General features: G+C 53.0%; 2 protein-coding genes across 2 annotated transcripts in view; one reads left to right on the top strand and one right to left on the bottom strand.

Moving 5' to 3' along the window:
• The window catches only part of Col5a3 (collagen type V alpha 3 chain), a 40,083-nt gene extending 35,607 nt beyond the window's left edge, over positions 1–4,476 (bottom strand). The window contains exon 1 of the mRNA XM_004633010.2: positions 4,295–4,476. Coding sequence (XP_004633067.1) covers positions 4,295–4,382 — 88 coding nt within the window. The 5' untranslated portion in view covers positions 4,383–4,476. The remainder of the gene's footprint in view (positions 1–4,294) is intronic.
• Positions 4,477–6,012: 1,536 nt separating this feature from the next.
• Rdh8 (retinol dehydrogenase 8 (all-trans)) lies at positions 6,013–10,544 on the top strand. The gene is made up of 6 exons (XM_004632837.3): positions 6,013–6,130; positions 8,006–8,167; positions 8,921–9,100; positions 9,615–9,708; positions 9,990–10,173; positions 10,254–10,544. The coding sequence occupies exons 1-6, from the start codon at positions 6,028–6,030 to the stop codon at positions 10,467–10,469; spliced, it is 939 nt and encodes a 312-aa protein (XP_004632894.1). The 5' UTR covers positions 6,013–6,027; the 3' UTR covers positions 10,470–10,544.
• The last annotated feature ends 13,616 nt before the right edge of the window (positions 10,545–24,160 follow it).

Below are 24,160 nucleotides of genomic sequence, written 5' to 3'. Positions count from 1 at the left end.
TACTCCTCCTCCTCCTCCTCCTCCTTCTCCTCTTCCTCTTCCTCTTCCTCTTCTTCTTTTTCTTCTTTCATTTTATGTATTTGGTACAAGGTCTCAGTACGCAGCTTGGCCTCATGGTGATCCTCCAGTTTTCAGTCTCCCCAGCGCTGGGATTACAGGCTTGCGCCACCTCGCCCAGACTCAGTGGCTGGCTCAGCATGCCCCAGGGGCAGGGCCAGCACGGCATGTGGGACCAGAGATTGCACTCTGGTCCCAGTGCTTGCCAAAGCAGGCACTTAGTCTGCTGAGCTATCACTGCAGCCCTCGTATCTCTCTCTTTTTTTTTCTCTCTCTTTCTTTATCACTTGGGTTTCTTACTAAGAGAATCCATGTGAAATTTAGGCTCAGGGGTCTGATTTTTTCATTTGACACTGGGAACTCAAAGTGTATCCATTCTCCTACAAACTCAAGCCTGTCCTTCTTTATGGCAGAGTAGTACTCGCCTGTGCACAAATACCACGCTGTTTGTCCATACACCTGCTGATGCATGGGGTCCCTTGACCATAAACAACCTCTTCCTTTCAACTGTTGACACCTCAGGTCTCCTCCCTCCGACTACTCTTTTCTCCTTGTGGCCCCCACCGTCCTGGCTTTCCCAGGCTCCCCGATCTGACCTGTGAGTTCCGCATGTGTTCTCTCCCTGGCCTCTTGCTTTGGATCACTCCTTTCTGAGAAGTTGCCCCTTCTGACTCTCCACCTCTCTCCTGTCTCACTGAATGAAATGAGGACCCAGCCTGGCCCAACCCAGGCCTGAGGCAGGCCCTCGTCCTGCCCCACCCGGGACGAGGCAGCCCAGTCAGGGCTAAATGGAACCACATGCCCTGGTCCGGCTCCCCTCTCCCAGCTCCCAACCACCCCACTGACCCCCTGACCAGCCCCTTGGCAAGAGCCAGCCTCCTCTGGATTCGGCGTGACCTCACCCCTGGAGTGGCCCTGCTGACCTCATCCTTGGGAACCCAGAGGGGGCTGGACTCAGGGGGTGGCAGCTTGGATGAAGCCCCTCTCCTTGGGGAGGAAGCTCCTCCAAACTCCAAAGGCTGGCTTTCTCTTTCTCCTTCATCATCTGACATCTTGATCCAACTCTTAATTAATCAATCAATCAATTGATCTCATCAGCTGCCTGTCACCTGGTATTTGGTTGTTTCCTCCATCCCTGTCTTCTGTATGTAGATCTCTCTCTCTCTCTCTCTCTCTCTCTCTCTCTCTCTCTCTCTCTCTCTCTCTCTCTCTCTCTCTCTCTCTCTCTCTCTCTCTCCACCCCTCCCCCTCCCCCTCCTCCTCCTTCTCCCTCTCTCTCTCCCTGTCCCTCTCCCAGGCCCATCTCTAATTGCCTGTTCTGGGTCTGTCTCTGTAGTCATTAAGAGCATTTGGGTTACAACCCCCTGGGGCCAAGATCCGGCTCCCAGGCTCTGCTGACCACAAGCCACTCCCTGTGGAACACGTGTCCCAGTTGTCCCCTCTCCAGGCAAGGTCCCAGGGGATGACTGATATCCACAGTGCGTCTGGCACTGAGATCTCCCTCCCCACCCCAGACCCCAGCCACCACGCAGTGAGAAGGGGTCTACCCTGGCCAATGTGCCTTCATGTCCCCAAAGTCCTTGCTGGAATCTACCCCAGAGGACTCCAGCTTCAGTGTTCATCCCTGCTTCAGTGACCTTTCGGGAACTGACTGCCCTTTCTTTCCGTGGCTGGCCTTGTGCCCAGGACACACACAAGAAGCATTGAGCCCCAACCGCAGCATGGGCGCTGGGGGGTCTGCTGGGAACCAAGCCCACGTGCCCCCTGCACACAAGCTCTGCCCTATGCTTTTCAGAGTCCCAGGGACAGCACGAGATGGGCAGGGAGATGGGCAGAGACCTGGTGAGACCCCTCAGGAGTCCAGAAGGGCACAGGTGAGAGGTGTGCATGTACATGTGTGTGTGTGTGTGTGTGGGAGAGAGAGAGAGAGAGAGAGAGAGAGAGAGAGAGAGAGAGAGAGAGAAAGAGAGATTGTGTGAGCGTGGGGAACAGAGTGGGCCAGAGAATGGCTGGGCAAGTCATTTTTGGTTATGATTTCTGTGTTTGCTTTTCTGTTTTTGTTTTTGTTTTTTGGGGTGGGTTGGTTTTTTTTGATGCAGGGTCTTGCTATGTAGCCCAAACTGGCCTTGAACTCACTATGTAGCCCAAGCTGGCCTCTAATTCATGATCTTCCTGCCTCAGCCTCCTGAGTACTGGGATTACAGGCATGCGCCACTGTGGCTGGCTGCTTTTTGCAGAGGAGGAAGGGAGGTTTGTGGAGTTGTTTATTGTTATTTTTGAGACAGGGTCGTGCAATGTAGTTCGGTCTGCATTTGAACTTGCTAAGTAGCCCAGGCTGACCTCAAATTCACAGCAACCCTCCTGCCTCAGCCTCTAGACAGGCATATCATTTCTTAAGATGGAAATATGTGCAGCTATCTGCCTGTGGTGGCAGGACTAGGCGCCATCGTGTGCCACTTCCTGCGTGTCCAACCTGGAGCTGATCATCCTGCAGGCCATATGAGTTCCTCTGAGGCTCAGACATGTGACCAGCTGTGTGGCTCTCCACACGGAAACTTCTACCACACAGCTGCCGGGGCAGTGTGACCAAGACGGCCAGTGGGCGATGGGCCACGCTGACCATACAGGCACGACGCCAGGGGAAGCGTGTGTGAGACCCTGAACGCGTGGGAGGGTGACAGCAGCGATGACCGATGGCCGTTGCCGCCGCGGTGGCTGCTGAGGTTGCTGGGCGCGGCCCGGTGTTTCGCATTCCTGGCGTCCCCAGGGGCTGCTATTCTGAGAGTGCAGGATCCTGAGTGTGGGAACGGGGCACGGGCCAATCCGGGATGACCCATGCGGCCCAGCCTGGGGTTCCCAAGGTCAGAGACGCCCTGATCGCTCCCCACTGCAGGATTCACAGCCTCCCCACAACCTCTGGGGCGCCCCCCACCCCGAATCCTTCGGGGTGCGGCCAGGCGCCGGGCCAGATGCGCGCAGCTGGGCATGCGTCAGCGCTGAGTCACCCCTCCCGCTGCCCCCGGGACCCCTGGGGGGCCCCTGAGAAATTCCTCGGGAAAAACACCCGGGGCTCGCGCAGCTGGGGGGGGAGCAGCTTCCACGTACGCCGCCGCCCCCGCCCCGCTCCGCCCCACAGGGCCCTCCCGAGGCGCTGTCCGTGGTGCTGATCGGCTCTGGGGAGCCTGGTGGGGGAGGGGTGGGGGAGAGGGGGTGATGCGATTGGGGCCAAAGGAAGCTTTGGGCTCCCTACTACCTCCCATATTCGTCTCTGTTCAACAGAAACCTTAGAGTCAGTCACTCATTTTCCTGGGCGAATTATACCCCAAAATCACAACCACAATTCTCACAGGGTCACCCAGAAATACACACAATGCATCTTTTTTCATTGGTTGAGACAGTGCCTCGCTACATCATTCAAGCTGACTTTGAACTTACTACGCAGCCCTGGTTGGTCTGAACCTCGTGGTGATCCTCCTGCCTCAGCCTCCTGAGTGCTTGGATAACAGGCGTGGGCCCTGACACCTACCTACAATCACATCTGTGACTAGCATGTGCAAAACATGCACACATGCATGTGCGAGCGAGAGAGAAAGAATACACACCTGAGGTCAGTCTCAAAATTACCCCTGCAGCTAGGAGTGTAGCTCAGTGATAGAGCAGCTCGCTTAGCATAGTAAGGTTCTGGATTCAAATCTCAATACTGAAAAAATAAAGCTACATATGATTTCAGCGAGGCTTGTGAGGCCTAAGAAGTCCAGCTAGAAGTTCATTCTTTTTGTTTGGTTTTGGTTTTTTGAGACAGGTTCTTGTGTAGCCCACACTGGCCTGGAGCTCACATAGATCCTCCTGCCTCAGCCTCCTGAGCGCTGGAATGGCAGGTGTGCACCACCACGCTGGGCTTGGACGTTCATTTTGGTAAAAAAGTTCAACCCCAGACTCAGGTGCACACATCTACACAGCACACCTTCCGCCCCCTCCTGTCCCCCCCCAGCACACACTGACTCAGGCTCAGCTGCACACACCCCACCAACTGCGCTCCCCTTCATGCACCACCCGGGAAAGAACCAGGTTTCCCAGGATGCCCCCCCAGCTGTCACATTCACAAACTGGCCAAAGTTGGACAGTGAGTCCCCCCACCGCATGCGTGTCCCCCCTGCACACATCCCACTCCACTACCCATCTTTGGGGTCTAGCAGGGTCCTATACCCCAAAACCTATGCCCTCCCTCCGGGCTCACCGGCCTGCGTCGCGGGCAGAAGCTGCAGGGCGGCCAGAAGCAGGGAGAGGCCGGCCCGCGACTGGCGCAGGCCCCGGCGGCTCCCCATCTCGGAGGGGCCGGTCTGCAACACGGGCGACCGCACAGGGCTGTTGCGGAGCGCGGCGACTCCCAGGCTCGGCGCAGTCGCTGGCGGCAGCCGCCTGCAGTGGGGATCAGAAGAGACTGGCCGAGCCCGCGCCCGGCCGCGCCCTGCGCAGCAGCCCTGGCCAGGAGGGGCGGGAAGGGGGGGCCGCTGACAGCTGGAGCGAGAAGTTGGGAAACTTGCGCCGCTCGCTGATTGGCCGGCGGGGGCGGGGCCGGCCAGGAGCCGAGCAGTTCTCACTCTACCCCTTGGCAAGAGAAAGGTACCCCCATCCGGCCCGAGGATCGGGGGTCCCAGCCTTACCCCAGGCCCTGTCCTACGAGCAGGCCCCTTGGGAGGAGCGCTCAGCTTCCTTTAAACCTTTGGCCTCCTCTGTGCTTGGTGGCGCACGCCTGTAATCCCAGCTCTTGGCAGGCTGAGGCCAGAGGATCACTACAAGTTTGAGGCCATCCTGAGCTACATAGTGAGTTCAAAGCCAGCCTGGACTACTACATAGTGAGACTCTGGCTTAAAATTTAAAAAAAAAAAAAAAAGTCTAAAACATAATAAATAAATAAATACTTTCAGCCTACCTCCACAGGCTGGTACTAGGGGAGACATAGCTTGATAGGGACATTCTTCCTGGTTCCCAAGAGGGAGGTCTCCAGCCCTACCTGGCAGCCACCTGCTTTGCCCCCTCCTGCCTCAGCCTCCCAAGCACAGGAATTACAGATTCACACCACCGCTTCCAGGCTCTTCCCCCACATTTCTAATCCTCAAATAAATAAAGGGTCCCACCTGCACGGCTAGCCCTCATCTCCCTCACTAGCCCAACCCCAAATTTTCACCCCTCCCCATCAAATAAGGGAGAGGTGGCTTCCTACTACCCCTGGGGTGATGCCAAGGAACCCCTGCATGAGAAGGTCCCAGGGGGTCAGGAACGGCTCCTGTGCCGCTGGACAAGTGCAGACAGGCAGCCAGTGCAGAAACGCGGGCGTGTCAGGGCCTCCCGGAGCCCAGGCCACGCCTTCCTCCCAGCTCCACGCCAGACAAAGGGTCCCTGTGTCCCTGCAGAGGCGGGGTGGGGCCCATCTGGCCTGAGGAAGACAGAGGGGCTCCTGGAGTGGTGGGGAGAGTGGCCTGACCTCCTTTCCAAAGACACGGAGCCCAGGCTTCTCCAACCAAGGCTCTGGGAGTTCTTTCCTGCCTGCCTGAGGGAAGTTCTCCACCAGGTCTCACTGTCTCACAGCAATCCTCCTGCCTCAGCCTCCCACAGGCTCGGCTAACAGGTGCATGCCACCACGCCAGGCTGAGAGTGTGAGTTTTATTCTTCTGTTCATGTTTTGCAGCACTGGGATGCAACCCAGGGCCTCATGCCACCTGAGCAACCCAGTAAGCTACCCGCCAGCCCCCAGGCAGGAATGTGTGACAGCTGAATGAGATGGGGGTGTAGACGGCTTCAGGGGTTCTCTCAGTCACCTGTTCCGGTCAGACTGAGGGTCCCTCGGTCCCAAGAAGGTTATGAGGAGGGACTCAGGAGGGCACAGAGGAGCCCAGGAGGGATGGCGTGGGAGGGGAGGACAGACGCCTTCCCTCTGGCCCAGGTCATGTGGCCAGGGACAGGATCAACATGGCCTCCTCACCGCGGACGGTGCTGATCTCGGGCTGTTCCTCCGGCCTCGGCCTGGAGCTCGCCGTGCAGCTGGCTCGGGACCCAAGGCAGCGCTACCAGGGTAGGGCACCGGAGCTGGAGGGAGGGTGGAGCCTCTGAGACCCTCGGCCCAGCCGCCCCTACTGTTCCTCCCCTGCCAGCTGTCCTTGTGGGCTGGGGAGGACCAGGACCCCCTGCAGAAGCCCGCTTTCCTCCTCTCCTCTGTGAGTCGCCCCCTTCCCCCCACAAATATTTCTTCAGCAAACATGGGGGTGGGGTGCAGGCTCTGCTCTGGGTGCCGGAAACACAGCTGTGCAGAAAAGGAAGAAAAGGCTCAGGGTTGGAGCGCAGCTCGGCTGTATGTTCCTCGCCTGGAATGGGTGAGGTTCTGAGGCAAACAAACTCCAGGAGTCGGCCTTAAGCTCCCAGGCCTGGGAAGGCTGAGGCAGGAGGATCACAGCGAGTTTGAGGCCGACCTTGGGGGAGGGTGGGATTTTTAGAAGTGGTGCGCTGGGAAGATTTCTCTGAGGTTTGATGTGGGCTTCCTGGGGGTGGAGCAATCGCCTGCTGATGCTCATGCCCGCCTTTGGCCCGAGATTATTGCTCCTGATAAGCCTCTTACTTCTCTCTGACCTTGGGGTTTAAGGGACCTCCAGACACATCCTCAGGCCCTGGAGTAAATCTTATTGAACTGGGCCCCATGTGGGAACCTCTGACCCAGAGCAGGCTCAGTGGAGATGGGCAAAGGGCTGTTACTCAACAGGAGGCTGCTGGGCTAAGGGCATCGCCCTAGTTGGCAAGCTCCCTTCTCCAAGACTCTGCCCTGTTTCAGAGGTGTCCACTGCTGAGCATGAAAATCTGGACACCAGCAAGCAGAGTCATGTCCCTATCTCTGGGCAGATTGGTTGCATAAAACTGCTGAAGTAGGCTGAGGCAGGAGGATTGCTGCATGTTGGGAGCCAGCCTGGACTATATAGCGAAACCACATCTCAAAAAACCCCACAAAAAACCAGAAAAACAAAAAACACTGCTAAACAGTAATTTGGATGATTTTTATTCTTTGCAGTACTGGATGTTGAACCCAGAGCCTTCTCATGGAGCTACATCCTCGGGCTTTTTTTTTTTTTTTTTTAACCCTTAATTTTGTGACAGTATATTGCTAAGTCACACAGGTAGGGCTGGAACTTGAGATCTTTCTGCCTCAGCCTCCCAGAGTGGCTAGGATTAGAGGTGTGCACCACTCTGCCAGGCTTTCCTCATTTTAGAAATGTGGAACCTGAGGTACCGAAATCTTCACACAGGGTCACAGCTAGAAAATGGCAGAGCTGGGATTTGAACCTGAGAAGCTGAGAAACTGGGCCTACTCTTTGTACTGTATTGTCACCATAACCCCCCAGTGCATATGAGCGATTGTAGGGCTCATAGAGGTACGCACATGTGTAGGCAGCGTACACAGTGAGGCTTCGCACAGAAGTAAATATAGGCCAGGTGTGATGAGACATGCCTGCCACCCCAGCACTGAGGAGGCTGAGGCAGGAGCATCGCCACGGTTCAAAACCAGCCTGGGCTACATCGTGAGTTTAAAACTAGTTTGCACTACGTGGGAGACGATGTCTCAAAACAATTTTTTTTTCTTAATTTAAAAATCATGCAAGGGAGGGCTGCAGAGATAGCTCAGTGGACTAAGGCAAGTGCAGGAAGTGGGGTTTGATCCCTGACACCACATGCCACACTGGCTCTGCCTCAAGCACACTGACCTGGCCACCAACACCCAGTATGGTGGCACACACCTATAATCCCAGCACTGGGGAGGATGCAAACAAAGAGGATCACTATGAGTCCCAGCTACGTAGTAAGACCCCGTACCACATGCATAAAATTTTAATTAATTAATTAATTAAAAAAAAACATGCAGAGGAAAGGAGTCTCGCTACCCCAGTTCTGCTTCTTTCCTCAGTGGTGGCCACTATGAGGGACCTGGGAAAAAAGGAGGCACTGGAGACAGCTGCAGGGGCGACCCTGGGGAAGACCCTCACGGTGGCCCAGCTGGACGTGTGCGACGATACATCTGTGGCTCAGTGCCTGGGCCACATCAAGGGCGGGGACGTGGATGTGCTGGGTGAGACTGAAGCCCTGGGATTCCCCACCCTCCAGTCAGTCCACATCTAGAACCCCAAGGTGGTGAGGCTTGAGCAGCAGCCTCTAGCCACCTCTGCCATTGGCTGACAGGTAGACCAGTTGGCCAGAGCACAGGGTAGACCAGTTGGTCAGAGCACAGGGTAGCCCAGTTGGCTAGAGCCAGGAACTACAGCCAGCTCAGTGGGGGTGGTGGAATTAATAAAGAAACTTCTCTTATATGCTGAACACCATATGTGGTCGGGAAATTGCCTTGTTGACTCACTTGGGGGAGAGCAGGATGAAGCAGGGAATGAGACTCCCTAAGTGGTATTTGAGGAGGGTGGGTGTCACCGGGTTGATGCAACTTGGAGTCAGAGCTGAATTGCTCACACGTTATGGAAGATGCTTCTCTTAACAACCTAGATTCCCTCTGGGGCTCAGGCGCCCCTCTAACAAGTGCTAAACCCTGCTAAAGCATTGTCCAGGCTCCACATGTAGCCAAGTGTGGTGGCCCACACCTGTAACCCCAGCACTCAGGAGGCTGAGGCAGGAGCTTCCCCAGGAGTTTAAAGTCAGCCTTGGCTAGGGTAGTGAGTTCAAAGCTAACTATAAAGTGAGGGAGACCCTGTCTCAAAAGAACAAAAACAAAAACTCCACCTGTGTTTCCAAGACAGCCAGGCCTCAGGTGGGATGATCTGAGAAATGACAGCTGAAGGCCCAGGGCCTCTGTGGTAACATGCACCACCCCTGTTAGTGAATAATGCCGGCATGGGCCTGGTGGGGCCTCTGGAGGGACTCAGCATCGCCACCATGCAGAGCGTCTTTGACACCAACTTCTTCGGGGCTGTGCGTCTTGTCAAAGCTGTGCTTCCAGGCATGAAGAGGAGGAGACAGGGCCACATCGTGGTGGTCAGCAGTGTCATGGGACTGCAAGGTGAGGCCCGGGGACATGCCGCCAGGGACTCTCCTTGTGTCTGACCCTCCCCAGGCTGCCAGGATGTCAAATAGATCCAGAGTCCTTTGCCAAGTGAACCGGGAGAGCTCCACTGAGAAGGACTCTGAAGTTCGAAAGATCTGGGATAGATTAACTATGCCTGCTATGATATAAGAGTAGGTGGTGGTGGTCTGTGTGGTACCAACCAACAGCCACAAGCCAGATTCAACCTCACTTCTTGACATCCCCAAAATACCCTCCCCACCAAACCCCAAAGAACCATCAGAACTTCTCCTGAAGCTCCTCCTTGCGAAGCACCCCTTAGACACAGGCCTCTCCTGAGATACTTGAATCTAGGACCATGAAGCTCAGCAGGAAACAGAGCAATGATTGATTAATGATGTCTGATAGCAAGCTACTCTGGGGCCACTATTTGCCATCCATACTCCTGGGTCTTTCCTCCTTGGCTCCCTCCCCTCTCCAAAAAATACCCTCTTCCCCACTGTCCATGCAGGCGTCATGTTCAACGATGTCTATGCAGCCTCCAAGTTTGCCCTGGAGGGGTTCTTCGAGAGCCTGGCCATCCAGTTGGTTCAGTTCAACATCTTGTGAGTTGGACGCCTGAGTAGGAAGGGGACAGGGACAGTGACAAGGCAGCTGAAGTAGGAAGGGAGCTGGGGGGGTGCACACTGATCATCCCCACATTTTGGAGGAAGGTGAGGCAAGAGGATTGTCCTGTGAAATCAGGGTCAGTCTGGGCTGCATGGGGAGTTCAAGACCAGCCTAGAATACACAGGAAGACCCTGTCTTAAAAACTAGTGGGGCAGCAGTGGATAGAAAGACAATGATGGGATAAACTGAGGCAGTACTGCCCTGGCTCTGTCCGCAGCATCTCCCTGGTGGAGCCAGGCCCTGTGGCCACTGACTTCGAAGGGAAGCTCCTGGCTCAGGTGTCCACAGCTGAGTTCCCAGGCACCGACCCTGACACCTTGGGCTACTTCCGTGACCTCTACCTTCCCGCCTCCTCCCAGCTCTTCCGCTCCGTGGGACAGAGCCCAAGAGACGTGGCCCAGGTGAGTGACCCAGACCCTTGGCTCCAGGATGCTAACAGTGGGAGTTTCTGAAGCCCAGAACTCAGAGCTCCATCACACAGGCCATCGTCAAAATCATCGGCGCCGCTAGGCCGCCCCTGCGCAAACAGACCAACGCCCGCTACGTGCCCCTGACGGCGCTCAAAGCCCTGGACCCCTCCGGCCGCCTGTACGTGCACACCGCCCACCGCCTGCTCTTCCGCTGGCCTCGTCTGCTGCACTTCAGCCTTCGCTGCCTGGCCTGTGGCTGCCTCCCAAGCCAGGTGCAGCCACAGTGACCAGAGCCTGGCTGGATCCTCCCCGGCAGAGAACAGCCTGGGGACGGAACCCAGGGCCTTCACTGGGAGCCACATCCCCAGCCCTTTTTGTATTTCTTGCGCCAGCATCTGGCTAAGTCACTAAGTTCCTCAGGCTCCGCTGAAACTTGAGACCCTCCTGCCTCCGCTGCAGGATGCTGGGACAAGCGTAGGCTGCCACATTCGGCAGCAGGAGCTCTTTGCTACACACCCAACTCAATGAGCCCTGGGGCTTCTCGCGCCTTCATTCATAAATTCAGTCAGCGGTTCATCCATTCATAAAGTCATTCCGCTGACTCAGCTCACCTGTTCCATACCCGGCATTGCTGAAATCTCAGTCCCTCCACGATCAGGGCTGCAGCAGAGACGGACCCTGAAGAGGAAACCAGAGCTGGCCTGGGAAGGCCAAGGACGGACTTCCTGGAAGAAGGGGCATTGTCAAGAATCTCAAAGGACAAGACAGATTTTACTTCACCCAACTGCAGGATCTCACGACCTGGGCTGGAAACAGATCCAGCACCGGGTTTCCCATGTCACACCTCAGAGTGGACCATGAGCTTAGACCTTCCTGGTCACAGCCTCGGTGCTTCACACCCAGCAGCAATGCAGAGCTACTTTTCCAGGAAATACCAGCAGTACCTACAATAAATATTTCACACAACTAAATTTCCCCTCCTTCCTTTGTGTGTCCATGTGTGTGGTTCTGGGGACAGGGACAAAAGCCAGGGCCCTCACACTGAGCTGCATCCCCAGGCCTTTTTAATTTTTTTTTTTTTTTTTTTTTAATTTGGAGCCAAGGTCTTACTAAGTAGTTAAGTTGCCCAGGCAGGGCTCAAATTTACCATCCTCCTGCCTCAGCCTCCCAGACCACCGGGATGACCCCCACGCACCACCACACCCGGGTTACCAATATAATTATTTAAATACTATTTCTGACCTGCAGTTGGTTGTATCTGTGGACACAATGCCCCGGATGCAGAGTGCTGAGTCCACGGGAAATTAGATTAGTGGCAATGATTGCAAAACCTTGTGAATGACTTAAAACCCTCAGAAATGGATACTCCAAGATGGCAAACGATGTGGTGAAAATTAACAGCGAATTATAGCTTTATAAAACTTTAACCAAAAAAAAACTTCAGCCAATTTTTTAAAAACAATACTAAGCATCTGTGGTAGCTGCAGGCACTCAGCCCGTGAATTATGCTGACCAGATTCTTTGTCCTTTGGCTTTAATTGTGTGAGGTTCTGCCAATGGGAGGTTCTCTTGGGATATTTTGCCTGTTTGTTTGTTTGTTTGTTTGTTTGTTTGTTTTTGAGACAGAGACTCACTGTGTAGTTCGTGCTGACCTCAAATTCACAGTGATCCTCTTGCCTCAGCCTCCCCAGTGTTGGAATGACAGGCGTGCACCACCACGCCTGGCTTTCTTAATACATTTCTGTTTCATTCACATCCCTGGTGTGCTGGGCAGGGCTGAAGGCTGAGCCGCAACTAAAGAAAGTCATCAGAGATGGCTTATGAGAAAGGAGGCTTATTAACACATCAACAGTGCTGAGGGGGTCGCTGCATGCCTGTAATCCACATACCCTGGGAGGCCGAGGCAGGAGGATGGTGCATCTAAGCCCAGCCTGAGCTCTTTAGTAACTTGGTGAGAACCTCCCTGTCTCCAAATTAAAAAACAAAAAGATCTGGGGCTGGAGCTTATGCTGGCATGCAGTGTCCCCAGCGGGGCAGCGTCTTGGGCTCTAAAGGAGGAGCACCCCAGTGAACAAGGGCTGAATGCCCTGGAGTTTTCTCAGGGTTGACACAGTTTCTGTTGCTGAAACAAAATACCTGATGCTGGGGAATCTGTAAAGAAAAAAGGTTTGCTTAGGTAGCAGTTCTAAAGGTCCAAGACCCAGTGTCATTTTCTAATGATACTTTAAAATATACGTGTGTGTGTATGTGTGTGCATGTGTGCATGTGTCTCTGTGTGTGTGTATTTATTTATTTATTTATTTATTTATTTATTTATTTATTGTACCAGGAATCAAACCCAGGGAGGCACTTGTGCCACTGAGCTATATTCCCGGCCCCCTTTTTTTTTTAATTTTTGCTTTTATCATCATGTGTCTGCAGTACACAGCGATCACATTCCTCAGGCGCAGTCGGCCCACGGACGCAAGGCATCCTAACTCATTTTTACATCCCCTTCACTTTCCCCTCTATCTCTTGGCTCCCTTCCCATTTGCAAAACATCTTATCGCCCTTTGTTTTGCCCTTTGATTTATTTCTATTTTGTTTTCTCATAGAAGAGAAACCATGTGATATTTAAGCCCATGTGCCTGATTTATTTCACTTCACTTTTTTTTTTTCTGGAACCAGGTCCTTGTGCTTACCAGGCAAGTGCTTATTCTACTGAGCCGTCTCCCTAGCCCCTCACTTCACTTTATGGTCTCAAGGTGAAGAAGCCATTTCCCTGAGAAAAACTCAAGTTTCTCCTTCTTTCTGGCAGATTAGTACTCCACTGCATGTGAGTACATTGCCTTTACCCATCCGTCTGCTGGCGGACGCAGGGCCGCTCCCAGGCAATGCTGGCATGAGCCGTGCTGCCAAGAACACAGTGTGCATTGACCACAGGGCTGGTCTCTGGTGCATAAGAGCTCCGTGCAGGATAGCATCCCAATGCCCACTGAGCAAGGGTAGTGACCCACACCTGTGCTCTCAGCACTCTGGGAGGCTGAGGCAGGAGGATCGCTGTGAGTTCAAGACCAGGCTGAGCATGGTCCTGTGCGAAAAGCAAAACACAAAACAAAAAAATTCCTAAAAACAAAGTCAAAAGCAGGGGGTGGTGGGTTTGTGATTCACACCAAGCTTCTCCTCTATCTCGCATTCCTGTCTAGTTCCCGTCAGCTTCCCAAGGCTGGCTCTGCCACGAACCCCAGGACCCGCCCCACAGATTCCTCTGTGGCTTAAGTCACCCTGAGTCAGGTCCTGCTGCACAGGAAAGATTACGGGTAACTGCAAGCTTGACTAGGAAGCTTCACTAGGAAAAGCAGCCCCAGGCGGGCGTGGGGGCGGGGGCGCCGCTGTTAGATGACGGCCAGGCGCTAGGACGAGGGGACTGTCCAGGGTAACACAGACTGACACCACCGTCCTCGCAGCTCAGCACAGAGAAGGCCTCCTTGCTGAGTCTGGAACCAGAAGTCTGCTCCAGTTCCCACCCATGCACCTCACAGCTAAGGATCGATCTGTCTGTCTGTCTGTCTGTCTGTCTGTCTCTGTCTCTGTCTCTCTGTCTCTCTGTCTCTCTGTCTCTGTCTCTGTCTCTGTCTCTCTCTCTCTCTGGTGCAAGCTAAGCACACGCTCTACCACTCAGCTAGAGCCCCGCCCCTTTTTGTTGTTTCACCTTGAAACTGATCAACCAGGATCCACTGTTTACATGGCCTGTGAGAAGTACCCAGCGCGGTGGGCCCTGGAGCTGCACACCTGTGCTCCCAGCCCCCGGAGGTTGAGGCAGGAGGGTGGCAAGGCCCGGCCTGGGCTCCAGAATGAGTTCAAGGTCTGCCTGAACTACACGGTGAGACCCTATTTCAAAACATAAAATTAAATTAAATTACATTTTTTAAAAAATGACACACGTGGCAGCTCATGCCTGTAATCCTAGCACTTGGAGAGGCTGAGGCAGGAGGATCATAAATTTCAGCCCAGCAGACAATTTAGTGACCTAGCAAAACCCTGTCTCGAGATAGAAAGAGCTGGGGTGTAGCTCATTGTCACAGCCCTCACCTAGAACATGCAAGGCCCTAGATTTCAGGGCCAGCAGCACAAAAATAAAAATTAAAATTTTAGAAGAAAACAAAAATCTTTGAAATGGTTAAAGTGGTAAAGTTTATTTTATGTCGTGCTCTACCATCATTTCTTAAATAAGCAGGTATGGAAGAAACAGCACATATTCTTTTTCTTTCTTTCTTTCTTTCTTTCTTTCTTTCTTTCTTTTTTTTTTTCCTAAAACCAGATCCTGTACACATATTTTGAACTTTATGTAATTTTTTTTTTAAATCTATACCTCAGAGGGTTTCCTATATCAGTCCAGATATCCTCCTCTGGCAAATCTGCAGCGAGTTCCAGTGGTAGATGGATAATAATTCATGCAACTGGTCCCTGAAGGGGACCAGGGCGTCCTCCAGGCCTTTCCCTGGTACAGAAGGAGCCGCAGGGAGCGACTCGGCGTGAGGAGAGCGCTTGGCAAGCGCAGCGCGTTCCGAGTCCCAGCAGCAGCCCGGAGCTCCTCTCCCTCCCGAAGGACGGCTTCCTCGTGGGAGCCCACGGCCTCTCCACCCCCTAACCACACTCTGGTGTCAGTCCTCAAAGGGTTCGCAAACCCTCCAGATCCAAAGCGGCATCTCAGCAGGGCATGGTGGCCCACGCCTATCATCCCAGCACTTGGGGAGCTGAGGCAGGAAGACCTGCATGAGTTTGAGACCCTGTGGCAAAAGCATTTTTAAAATTTTATTATTAATTTTTTATGTATTTTTGGGGGGTGGGTTTTTTTTGTCTATTTGCTTGTTTGTTTTTTAAGACAGGGTCTCACCATACAGGTTCAGGCTGGCCTTGTGCTCATTTTTGTAGCCCCCAGCCTGGCCTCGAACTCTCAGAGATCCTCCTGGCTCAACCTCCTGAGTGCTGGGGTTACAGGCCTGCACCACCACACCCGGCTCCGTGGCCGCACAGTGGGCACCCGCATCCAGGGCTGAGACTGCGCATCTGAACATCCGGGGCCAAAACTGCGTGGCATGAGGATCCAGGGATCGAATCCTGGTCCCTTCACTTGCCTAAGCAGGCGCTTAGTCCACTGAGCTATCTCACCAGCCCCCCCCCCCAAAAAAAATCTTTTTTTAGACCTTACTCTGGTTTTAACTTATTAGGAAGGAGGCAGGATCTCCATATATATAGGAGAACTCTTTCATTTGTTTCATTTGTATGGACATTCTGATATATCTTTGCTTAATTCATATTCTACTAGCTTCTTGATAATTTTGTTAATTTTTAGCAACGTTTTTTACCCGGGTTCTGAGGATTGAACCTAAGGCTGTGGCACTAAGCTACTTATCCACCCTTTTGATTCCCCCCCTCCCCCCCCCACCAGGGATTGAACTCAGGACCTTGCACTTGCCAGGAAAGTACTTAATTCTACTGAGCTATCTCCCTGGCCCCCCTTTTGATTTTTAATTTTGAAATAAGGTCTCAGTAAACTGCCCAGGCAAACCTGGGATCCTCCTGCTTCAGCCTCTGGAGTGCTGGGGTGACAGGCACTCTTTCAGACCTACCACACTTTTACATCCTTGCGGAAGATAAGCAGTGTGACCAGCCGCCCTGGGGATCAGAGGACCGCCCCAAAAGGCGGGGCAGGAGCTCCTGCGCTGAGAACTCCTGGGGGAAGAACCCCTTAGCCCAGTCCCGCGGTCCCTGCTCACTGAGGGCTGGGTCAGGAGAATACGTTCGAGGCCAGCCTGGGCAACTTAGTGATTTAGCGAGATCTCGTGTCAAAATAAAACGTCCTGAAGATGTAGCTAGTGCGAAGGTCCTGGGCTCCATCCCAGTACTGCAGAAAAAAGAAAAAGAAAAAAGAAGAAGAAATCCCTGGAAACTGGCTGGGAAAGGTCCTACTAGGTGCTGGGCCACGCGGCTGTCATCCCTTGGCCTCCTGAGCTCTGCCCAGCCCTTCCTGAGAAGCCCTGGGCGCCGAGCCCCGGAGGAGGGGGTTAAATCCTTGGCCACACTTGCTCCCCTGCAAGACCGACCCCGCCTCCCAGGCTAAAGCCAGCGGCTGCACAGCTGCCGGGGAGCGCGGCCAGGCCCCGCCCCTCCAAAGCCGCATTCCTGCGGGCGGGGCCAGGCCGAACGCCGCTCCGCCTGCCGAAGGCTCTCGGGCGCCCTCTCGTGTCCAAGCGTGGGAAGCGCCAAATGGAGGTGACCAGGAACAGCGAGTCCGTGCTAGGTGCGCGCGGGCCTGCATGGGGCGGGACGTGAACGGAACCCACAGCTGTTCTGCTGACCTCCTGCACCCCAGCCCTGGCTCCGAGCTCAGAGCTATCGCTGCTTGCTGTGCGGCCTTGAGCAAGATGCTCAGTCTCTCTGTGCCTTGGTTTCTTACGTGCACAACTTGCGGCCAGAGTTGTTCAGTATTTTTGGGCCTTGGTTTTGCTCATCTGAGAAATGGGGGCCAAGGATGATCCTCAACTCACTAGACAGTGGAGAAAATTAAGAGATACCCGGGCATAGTGATGTGCTCCTGTAATACTGACTCCTGAGGAAAGGATGGCCAATCGGAGCCCAGCCTGGCCAATTTAGTAACTTCTAGAGACTATCTCAATAAATGAATAAAGGGGCTGGTGAGATGGCGCAGCGGTCTAAAGCACCTACTTAGAACAAGCCTAGCAAAACACAGGGACTGCGGTTCAATCCCCCAGCACCACATGCCAGCCAGCCCCGCCCCCTGGTGGGCTGAGCTGGCCACACACACACACACACACACACACACACACACACACATAAATAAATAAAAATTTAAAATAAATAAAATAAATAAAGAAGTAACAAAATAGAAGTGTAGCTCAGCGGTAGGGAACCCCCAATTCCAATCCCTTGCACTACAAAAAATGGAATTTGAAGAGAGATTACACAACAATCCCCAATTCACAGAAAGCTATAAAACTCTAGGAGAAAATGTACCTTTGGCCGTGTGTGTGCATGTGTGTGAGTAGTAGTAGTAGTAGTAGTAGTAGTAGTAGTAGGGATTAAGGGATTAAAGCAGGGCCTTCACACTGAGCTGCGTACATCCCCAGCCTTTTTTTTTTTTTTTATGTATTTGGGTTTTGCAGGGTCTCACCATGCAGCTCATACTCATGATTCTCCTGCTTTCAGCCTCCCCAGTGCTGGGATTGCAGACATGTACCACTATGCCAGGACATCATGCCCTGGGGGCGGGTCTGGCGCAGCATGTGGTGGTGCTGGGGACAGAAAAAAGGTCCCTGTGCTTGCATAAGCAAGCGCTTTAGTCTGCTAAGCTATCTTGCCAGCCCAGCCTTACTTATTTTTTATATTTTAAGAAAGGGTTTCCTTAAGTCACTAACTTACCCAGGCTGGGCCTGAACTTGAGATCTTCCTGCCTCAGCCTTCCACACAGCTGGGATGACAGGCATGCACCGCTGCATCCAGCTACCTTAGGCTTTCAGGAAGTTCTCAGGCAGCAGTTATGTCTGCCATGGGCGTGGCTGTGTCCCCACATGCACACTAACCCAACCCAGATACACAGAGAATGCTTAGGGATTCACCACAGAATAAGAGCATATTGTCACTGTTCGAGCAACCAGACACCCCCCCCCCACGTCCCTGAACTTCGAAGGGGTGACCTCAGGCATAAATGTCTGTTACCCCGGCTGCAGACACCGCAGTGTCTTTAGTAGCCATTGTGAATGATTCAGGGACAGAGAAATTCTTCCACAAATGTTCCAGGCATGACGCGATTCCCTCCCTGATTTAATGTGTATAATTTGGAGGCTGGAGTGATTCAGTAACAATGGACAATGGTAGCTATTAGCAGACGCTACTGGCTCCTGCGAAAGGGGAAACCCGCCCAGAGCCTGCCGGGTGCAGAAAGACAGGAAGCCAGCAGGAGCCTTTGACGCAGGATTTGTGCAAAGCGATCGCTGTGGTACGTGCTGGGGCCCATGGCTCAGTGCCCGAGGTGTGCTCGCGCCTGGGACTGGGAAATGGGCATAAGATGCCTGCTCCGTGCTGCTGAGCTGCTAGGAGAGGCCCGGAAAAAATGTGACATTGATTTTTGTTTGTTTGTTTGTTTTGGCGGAACCGGGGATTGAACTCAGGGCATTGCGCTTGCCAGGCAAGCCCTTGTTCTACTGAGCCATCTCCTCAGCCCCATGATATTGTTTTTTAAAAACATTCCAAAAAATAAATAAAATAAAATCAGGCTGGGTGTGGTGTCACACACCTATAACCCCAGCACTCGAGAGGCTGAGGCAGAAAGATCATTACAAATTTGAGACCATCCTGGGCTACAAAATGAGCTCAAGCCCAGCCTGAATTGCATAGTGAGACCCCGTCTCAAAAATAAAATAAAGGGGGGCCGGGGAGATGGCTCAGTAGAATAAATGCTTGCCTGGCAAGCACAAGGGTCTGAGTTCAATCCCCGGTTCCGCAAAAAAAATAAATAAATAAAATCATTACAGTTGGCCAAGAGTGGTGGCACATGTCTAATCCCAGCACTGGGGAAGCTGAGGCAGGAGGATCACTGCAAGCTTAAGACCAGCCTGGGCTACATAGTGAGTTCAAGGCCAGCCTGAAGTACATAGCAAGACCCTGACGCAAGAGAAAGGGGGCTGGGGAGATGGCTCAGTAGGATAAGCGCTTCCCTGGCAAGCGGAAGGACCTGAGTTCAATCCCCGGTTCCGCAAAAAAAATAGAACACGAGCTCATCCCAGGTCCTTTCAGGTTGGGAGTTTCATTTTTGGGGCTGAGGAGATGGCTCAGTGGAATAAGCACTTGCCTGGCAAGTGGAAGGGGCTGAGTTCAATTCCCGGTCATTCGTTAGCGGGACGTGAAGGCACGCATCTGCTATCCCAGCGCATGAACGGCACTGCATGGGACTTCTTCAGGAAGACACTGGTGACCAGGAGACACCGTGTCCTGTCGCCAGAAAATGACTTTATGGCCCAGACCCCTCTCACGGGGTGACAGGCCGGGACAAAGTGTCCACAAAGGAGGCTGTGGGCCAACAGGATGGCGCCCTCTGCTGGTGGTGTGGGAAGCTGGGCGTGGACTGGATTTTCCTCGCCTGCGGCTCCGGAGATCTAGTCCAAGGTTGCGCCCGCGCTCGCGCTACCCCAGCAGAAGCTGAGCAACGCGGGCATCTCTCTGATAGGCTCTGGCCCTAGTATGAATTGCTGAATTATTGCGGTGGCCATCTAACACAGCTGAAAGCCCAAAATCAACAGCTGATCTTCTCAGAGACCACCTGCCCCCTCTTCCCCAACCCAGTCCTGGATAGTTTCCTCTCGCCTTTCCCGTGCCACAGGGGAGACCCCAGTCAGCTCCTGAGTTGTCACTAAACCTGCCCCTCAAACTCCACCCCTAGCAGAAGTCCTAAAAGTCTCAGCTTTCCTTGTCTCAGGTCGGAGGACCCCCATCTTCCCTCGGATCTGCTTCTCGTTTAGAGTTAATAAAGGCCCATTTTACCTTTCCTATACTTCACTGTGCCATCGAAAAACCTACCACTCTCCTCAGCGACTGACAGACTGGGACGGCAACATGTCATCATCCAGGCAAACTGGGTGCCCACCTCGTTCTCTTCTTTCATGGAATTTTTTCTTTTTTTTCTGGAACCGGGGATTGAACTTAGGCCCTTGTGCTTGCCAGGCAAGCGCTTATTTTACTGAGCCATCTCCCCAACCCCTTCCATGGACTTTTTCTCTTTTCCTTTTTGGTTTTTTTGAGACAGAGGCTCACTATGCAGTGCAGGTGGGCCTTGAGCTCACATTGTAGCCCAGGCTGACCTCAAACTCACAATGATCCTCCTGCCTCAGCCTCCTGAGTGCTGGGATGACAGGTATACACCACCATGCCTGGCCTCCTCTTTCATGGACACGATGGTGCTGTTTCTCCCCAGGCTGGGTACATCTCCCAACAGGAAGACAACCTTCAGACCCCTGAGAACTGGGTATGGCCTGAGCGCTCGACCTGGGGCAGCAGTAATACTTGTCCCCTTGTCCCCGTGTCAAACATGTTCCTGTCCCCTAAAATCTCCTCTGCCACCACCCAGAATCCTAGAGACCCCCACTCTAAACCAGACAGGGCAGCACACCCCTGCCATCCCAACACTCTGGGAGGGGGGCGAGGCAGGAGGGTTCCAAGTTCAAGCCCAGCCTGGGAAACTTGGGATCTCACAAGACTCCATCTCAAAATTTAAAAATGTAAAAGGGCTAAGGATGTAGCTCAGGGCGAAGGCTTTGAGTTCAATCCCCAGCACCACAGATAAGAGCGATCCCCCGTCACCGTGATCTCCCGCTACCCATGCCGTCTTGTCTCCTGCAGTTCAGTACTGAGTCTCTCCGTAAACCACAGGTGGACTCTTGTCCAGGACACTCACACTGGACATCACGGTGGCCTCTTGCAATGGGGTCCCAGGAGATGTAGGGGGAAGTTGTATGCAGAAAGCTTAGGGGAACATAGAATGGGGTCCATCCCAGAGCACCACCACCGGCCACAGAGCCCAGAGGGGGGTCACGGTCACCAGCCCGAGCCTGATGGCCAGGAATGGACACCATGCTGACTCCTTCTATGTCACAAGCTCCTGCTCCTGCGTGCCCTGCAAGGGGCCAAGGAGGGTGCGAGCGGTGTCGCCGTGTCCAGTCCTCAGTATAAAATCCACACTGAGGGCTGGTGAGATGTCTCAGTGGTCTAAAGCACCTACTTAGAACAAGCGCAGCAAAGCACAGGGACCACGGTTCAATCCCCCAGCACCACATGCCAGCCAGCCCCGCCCCCTGGTGGGCTGAGCTGCCACACACACATATAAATAAATTAATTAATTAAATAAATAAATTTTTAAAAATCCACACTGAGCCTGGCGGGAGTTCTGGAGATTGAGTTCTTCAAAGGTATTAGTGAGCTGGTCCCCATCTTGGATTTGTTCATCAAAGTTTTGGGTTTGCTGAGACCTAGAAAATACTTCCTTCTGTGCAGCTCCTGGATCCAAAATGGCGTGGCTGTGCATAGCACCCTGCGCACGCTTCTGCTGTGTGTTCCCAGGGTGAGTGGCTCGGTTATAAGGAAGAGGATTTCCGTAACACCCGGCGATGTTAGAGACAGCGAAGACCTTGCTGCAGCGCCTCGCCCTCTGTCTGATGTCTCACCCACACAACAGCAGTTTCTAAGACACCAATCTATAGCTCCAGCCTTGTGTCCATAGAGCGTCGTATATGCCAAGCTCTGTCTGCTGCTGTGGCCCGGTTGTCTACAACACAAGCGGGGAGTGTGTGTACAGTGAGCATGAGCCACGGAGGACACAGCAACACGTATGATTAAACGCCAAAGTGCCAGGTGTGGTGGCACGCACCTGTCCTTCCAGCACTCAGGAGGCTGAGGCAGGAGGATCGTCATGAGTACGAGGCCAGGCTGGGCTACACAGCAAGACCTTGTCTCCAAAAAAATAAATTAAGGGGCTGGAGAGATGGCTCAGTGGTCTAAAGCACCTACTTGGAACAAGCTTGGGAAAGCACAGGGACCGGGGTTCAATCCCCCAGCACCACATGCCAGCCAGCCCCGCCCCCTGGTGGGCTGAGCTGGCCACACACACACACACCACACACACACACACACACACTAAATGAATAAATAAATAAAATTAAAAAAAACAAATAAATTAAAAAAGATAATTTCAGCAATAATTAAGCCCAGTGCTCTTTTTGCTCTATGTAGAAGATGGTTAATTAGAGATTGTAACAAGCGACTGGCAGGAGTGCTGGCCCGTGGCTCCATAAGATTCACGGACATCCAGGCCCACAGCATGGACCCCAATAACAGAAAAGTCTTGCCTACTAGGCCTCCACTTGATACACAATGGCTCCATGTACACTCTCTACATGGAAATGAGCTAAGATTCCATCAAAGTTCTGATAGAACAAAATCTAAGGGGCCATGTATGGTGGCGCAGGCCTGTAATCCCAGCACTTGGGAGGATGAGGCAGGAGGATCTTTCCGGTTTGAGACCAGCCTGGGCTACAAAGTGAGCTCAAGGCCAGGCTGAGCCACATGGTCCCTGTCTCAAAAAGACAAAACAAAAATGATCATAAGGGCTTATTCTCAATACATAAAGGGAGGTAGAAAAAATGTGATGTATAGTTGAGTGATATTGGAATCCACAAGTCCAGGGGCCAGAAAGGCTCCTAAAACCCAATCTGACTGATCATGATAAATCTCCGGGGGAAAGCAGCCCACATAAGGGGTCATAATAGAGTCACATCGGATACACACACCCAGACACTGGCTGGATATACACAATACAGTCAGTGATGCCCATCACGGCAATGAATGTATTTTCTAGTGTATGTGAGAAGCCTTGTCTCATCACCAACTCTTCAGCCTCCTCGGCCCTCTTCTTCACTTGTCCTCACCTCATGGAGTTTGTTGCCTGTGTGGCCATTAGCAGCTGAGGTGCCCCCTCCAGGGTCATCCTCAAAAAGCCTGATGTGGCTGAGGAGAGAGCTCGGCGGCTTACGCGGCAGCCTGGCAAGCACAAATTCAATCCCTGGTATCACATGCTGTGCCAGCCCCAGAACAGGGCCTGGTGGTGCACACCTGTAATCCCAGCACCGCTGGGGAGGCTGAGACAGGAGGATCACTATGAGTCTGTACTGCATAGAGAGACCCTGTATCAAAAAAATTAAAAATTAGAATAAAAAGTCTCCCCCTGATGGGCCTGGTGGCAGCTGACTCCACTATAGTCTTGGAGGTCTCCTCTCCAGGGTCCCGTGTCGGGGGTGGCACCCACTGCGGTGCTCCTGCGAATTCACAAGCACGCCCTCGTCCCCACATTCCCAACTGCGCTGGCCGTCCCCTGCCTCTCTGGGATGTCTTTCCAAAGGACTTGGGCCCTACATGTGTGCATCAATCTGTGCTTTTGCCAATGAAGTTCAGACTGAGTGTATTTATTTTCTGCAAGTGGGCTTAAAATTTTCAAGGTAAGTTAGCAAGATCTCATTGTGGGGGTCAGGGAGATGGCTCCGTAGAATAAGCGCTTCTCCGGCAAGCACAAGGACCTGAGTTCAATCCCTGGTTCCGCCAAAAAAAAAAAAAAAAAAAAAAAAATCTCACTGTGTCTGTGGGGGTAACTGCCTTTTGTTTCTGTAATGGTGTTTTTAAGAAAAGCTGCACATGCTCCACTAGGGCTTGGCCCTGGGGCTTATACGGAGGACTTGTAAGACGTCTCATACACCAGAGTTGAAAGAGAAGACAAAGCTTTGCACACACACGAGGGTCCGTTCCTTGTCAGTCTCAATTGTACGAGGGCCTCCCACAGCCGCAAAAGCAGACAAGCAACGCTGCTGAGCGTGTCCTACACTTTTGGCACCTGTGGCAGGGTGGCATGAGTCATGTGAGAATTCATGTCCTTACTTATTGTCACCACCCAAAGGATGGGCTGCGAGTAACAGCCATTCAACGAATTTCATCCTACTGAAGGCTTTGGGAGTCGCATCTTCCAGTGGGAACGGGGCACAGGATACACTGGCAAGTAGGACCGGGCAAGATAATTTTTCTAGCTTGTGAATGAAGTCATTGAGATTCTTTGCTTAGGGCTCCAGTGTTACAGAGATAGTATGAGTGAGATTGTCTGGCCAGGTAGAAGGGAGTGACAAGCCATCGATGAGTCAGCCTGCTGCTTGCCATAGGCTAACAGTCCCAGGAGATTAGGATGGGACCTAATGGGTTCAGTATAAAAGGGGGCAGGCTGGGGAGATAGCTCAGCAGCATGAGCGCCTGCCTGACAGACACAAGGCCCTGAGTTTGATCCCAGTACCAAAAAGAAGAAGAAGAAGAAGAAGAAGAAGAAGAAGAAGAAGAAGAAGAAGAAGAAGAAGAAGAAGAAGAAGAAGAAGAAGAAGAAGAAGAAGAAGAA

Source organism: Octodon degus, unplaced genomic scaffold (genome assembly GCF_000260255.1).
Source record: "Octodon degus isolate 3935 unplaced genomic scaffold, OctDeg1.0 scaffold00050, whole genome shotgun sequence".
NCBI lineage: Eukaryota > Metazoa > Chordata > Mammalia > Rodentia > Octodontidae > Octodon > Octodon degus.
This window is presented reverse-complemented; position numbering and strand designations above follow the sequence as displayed.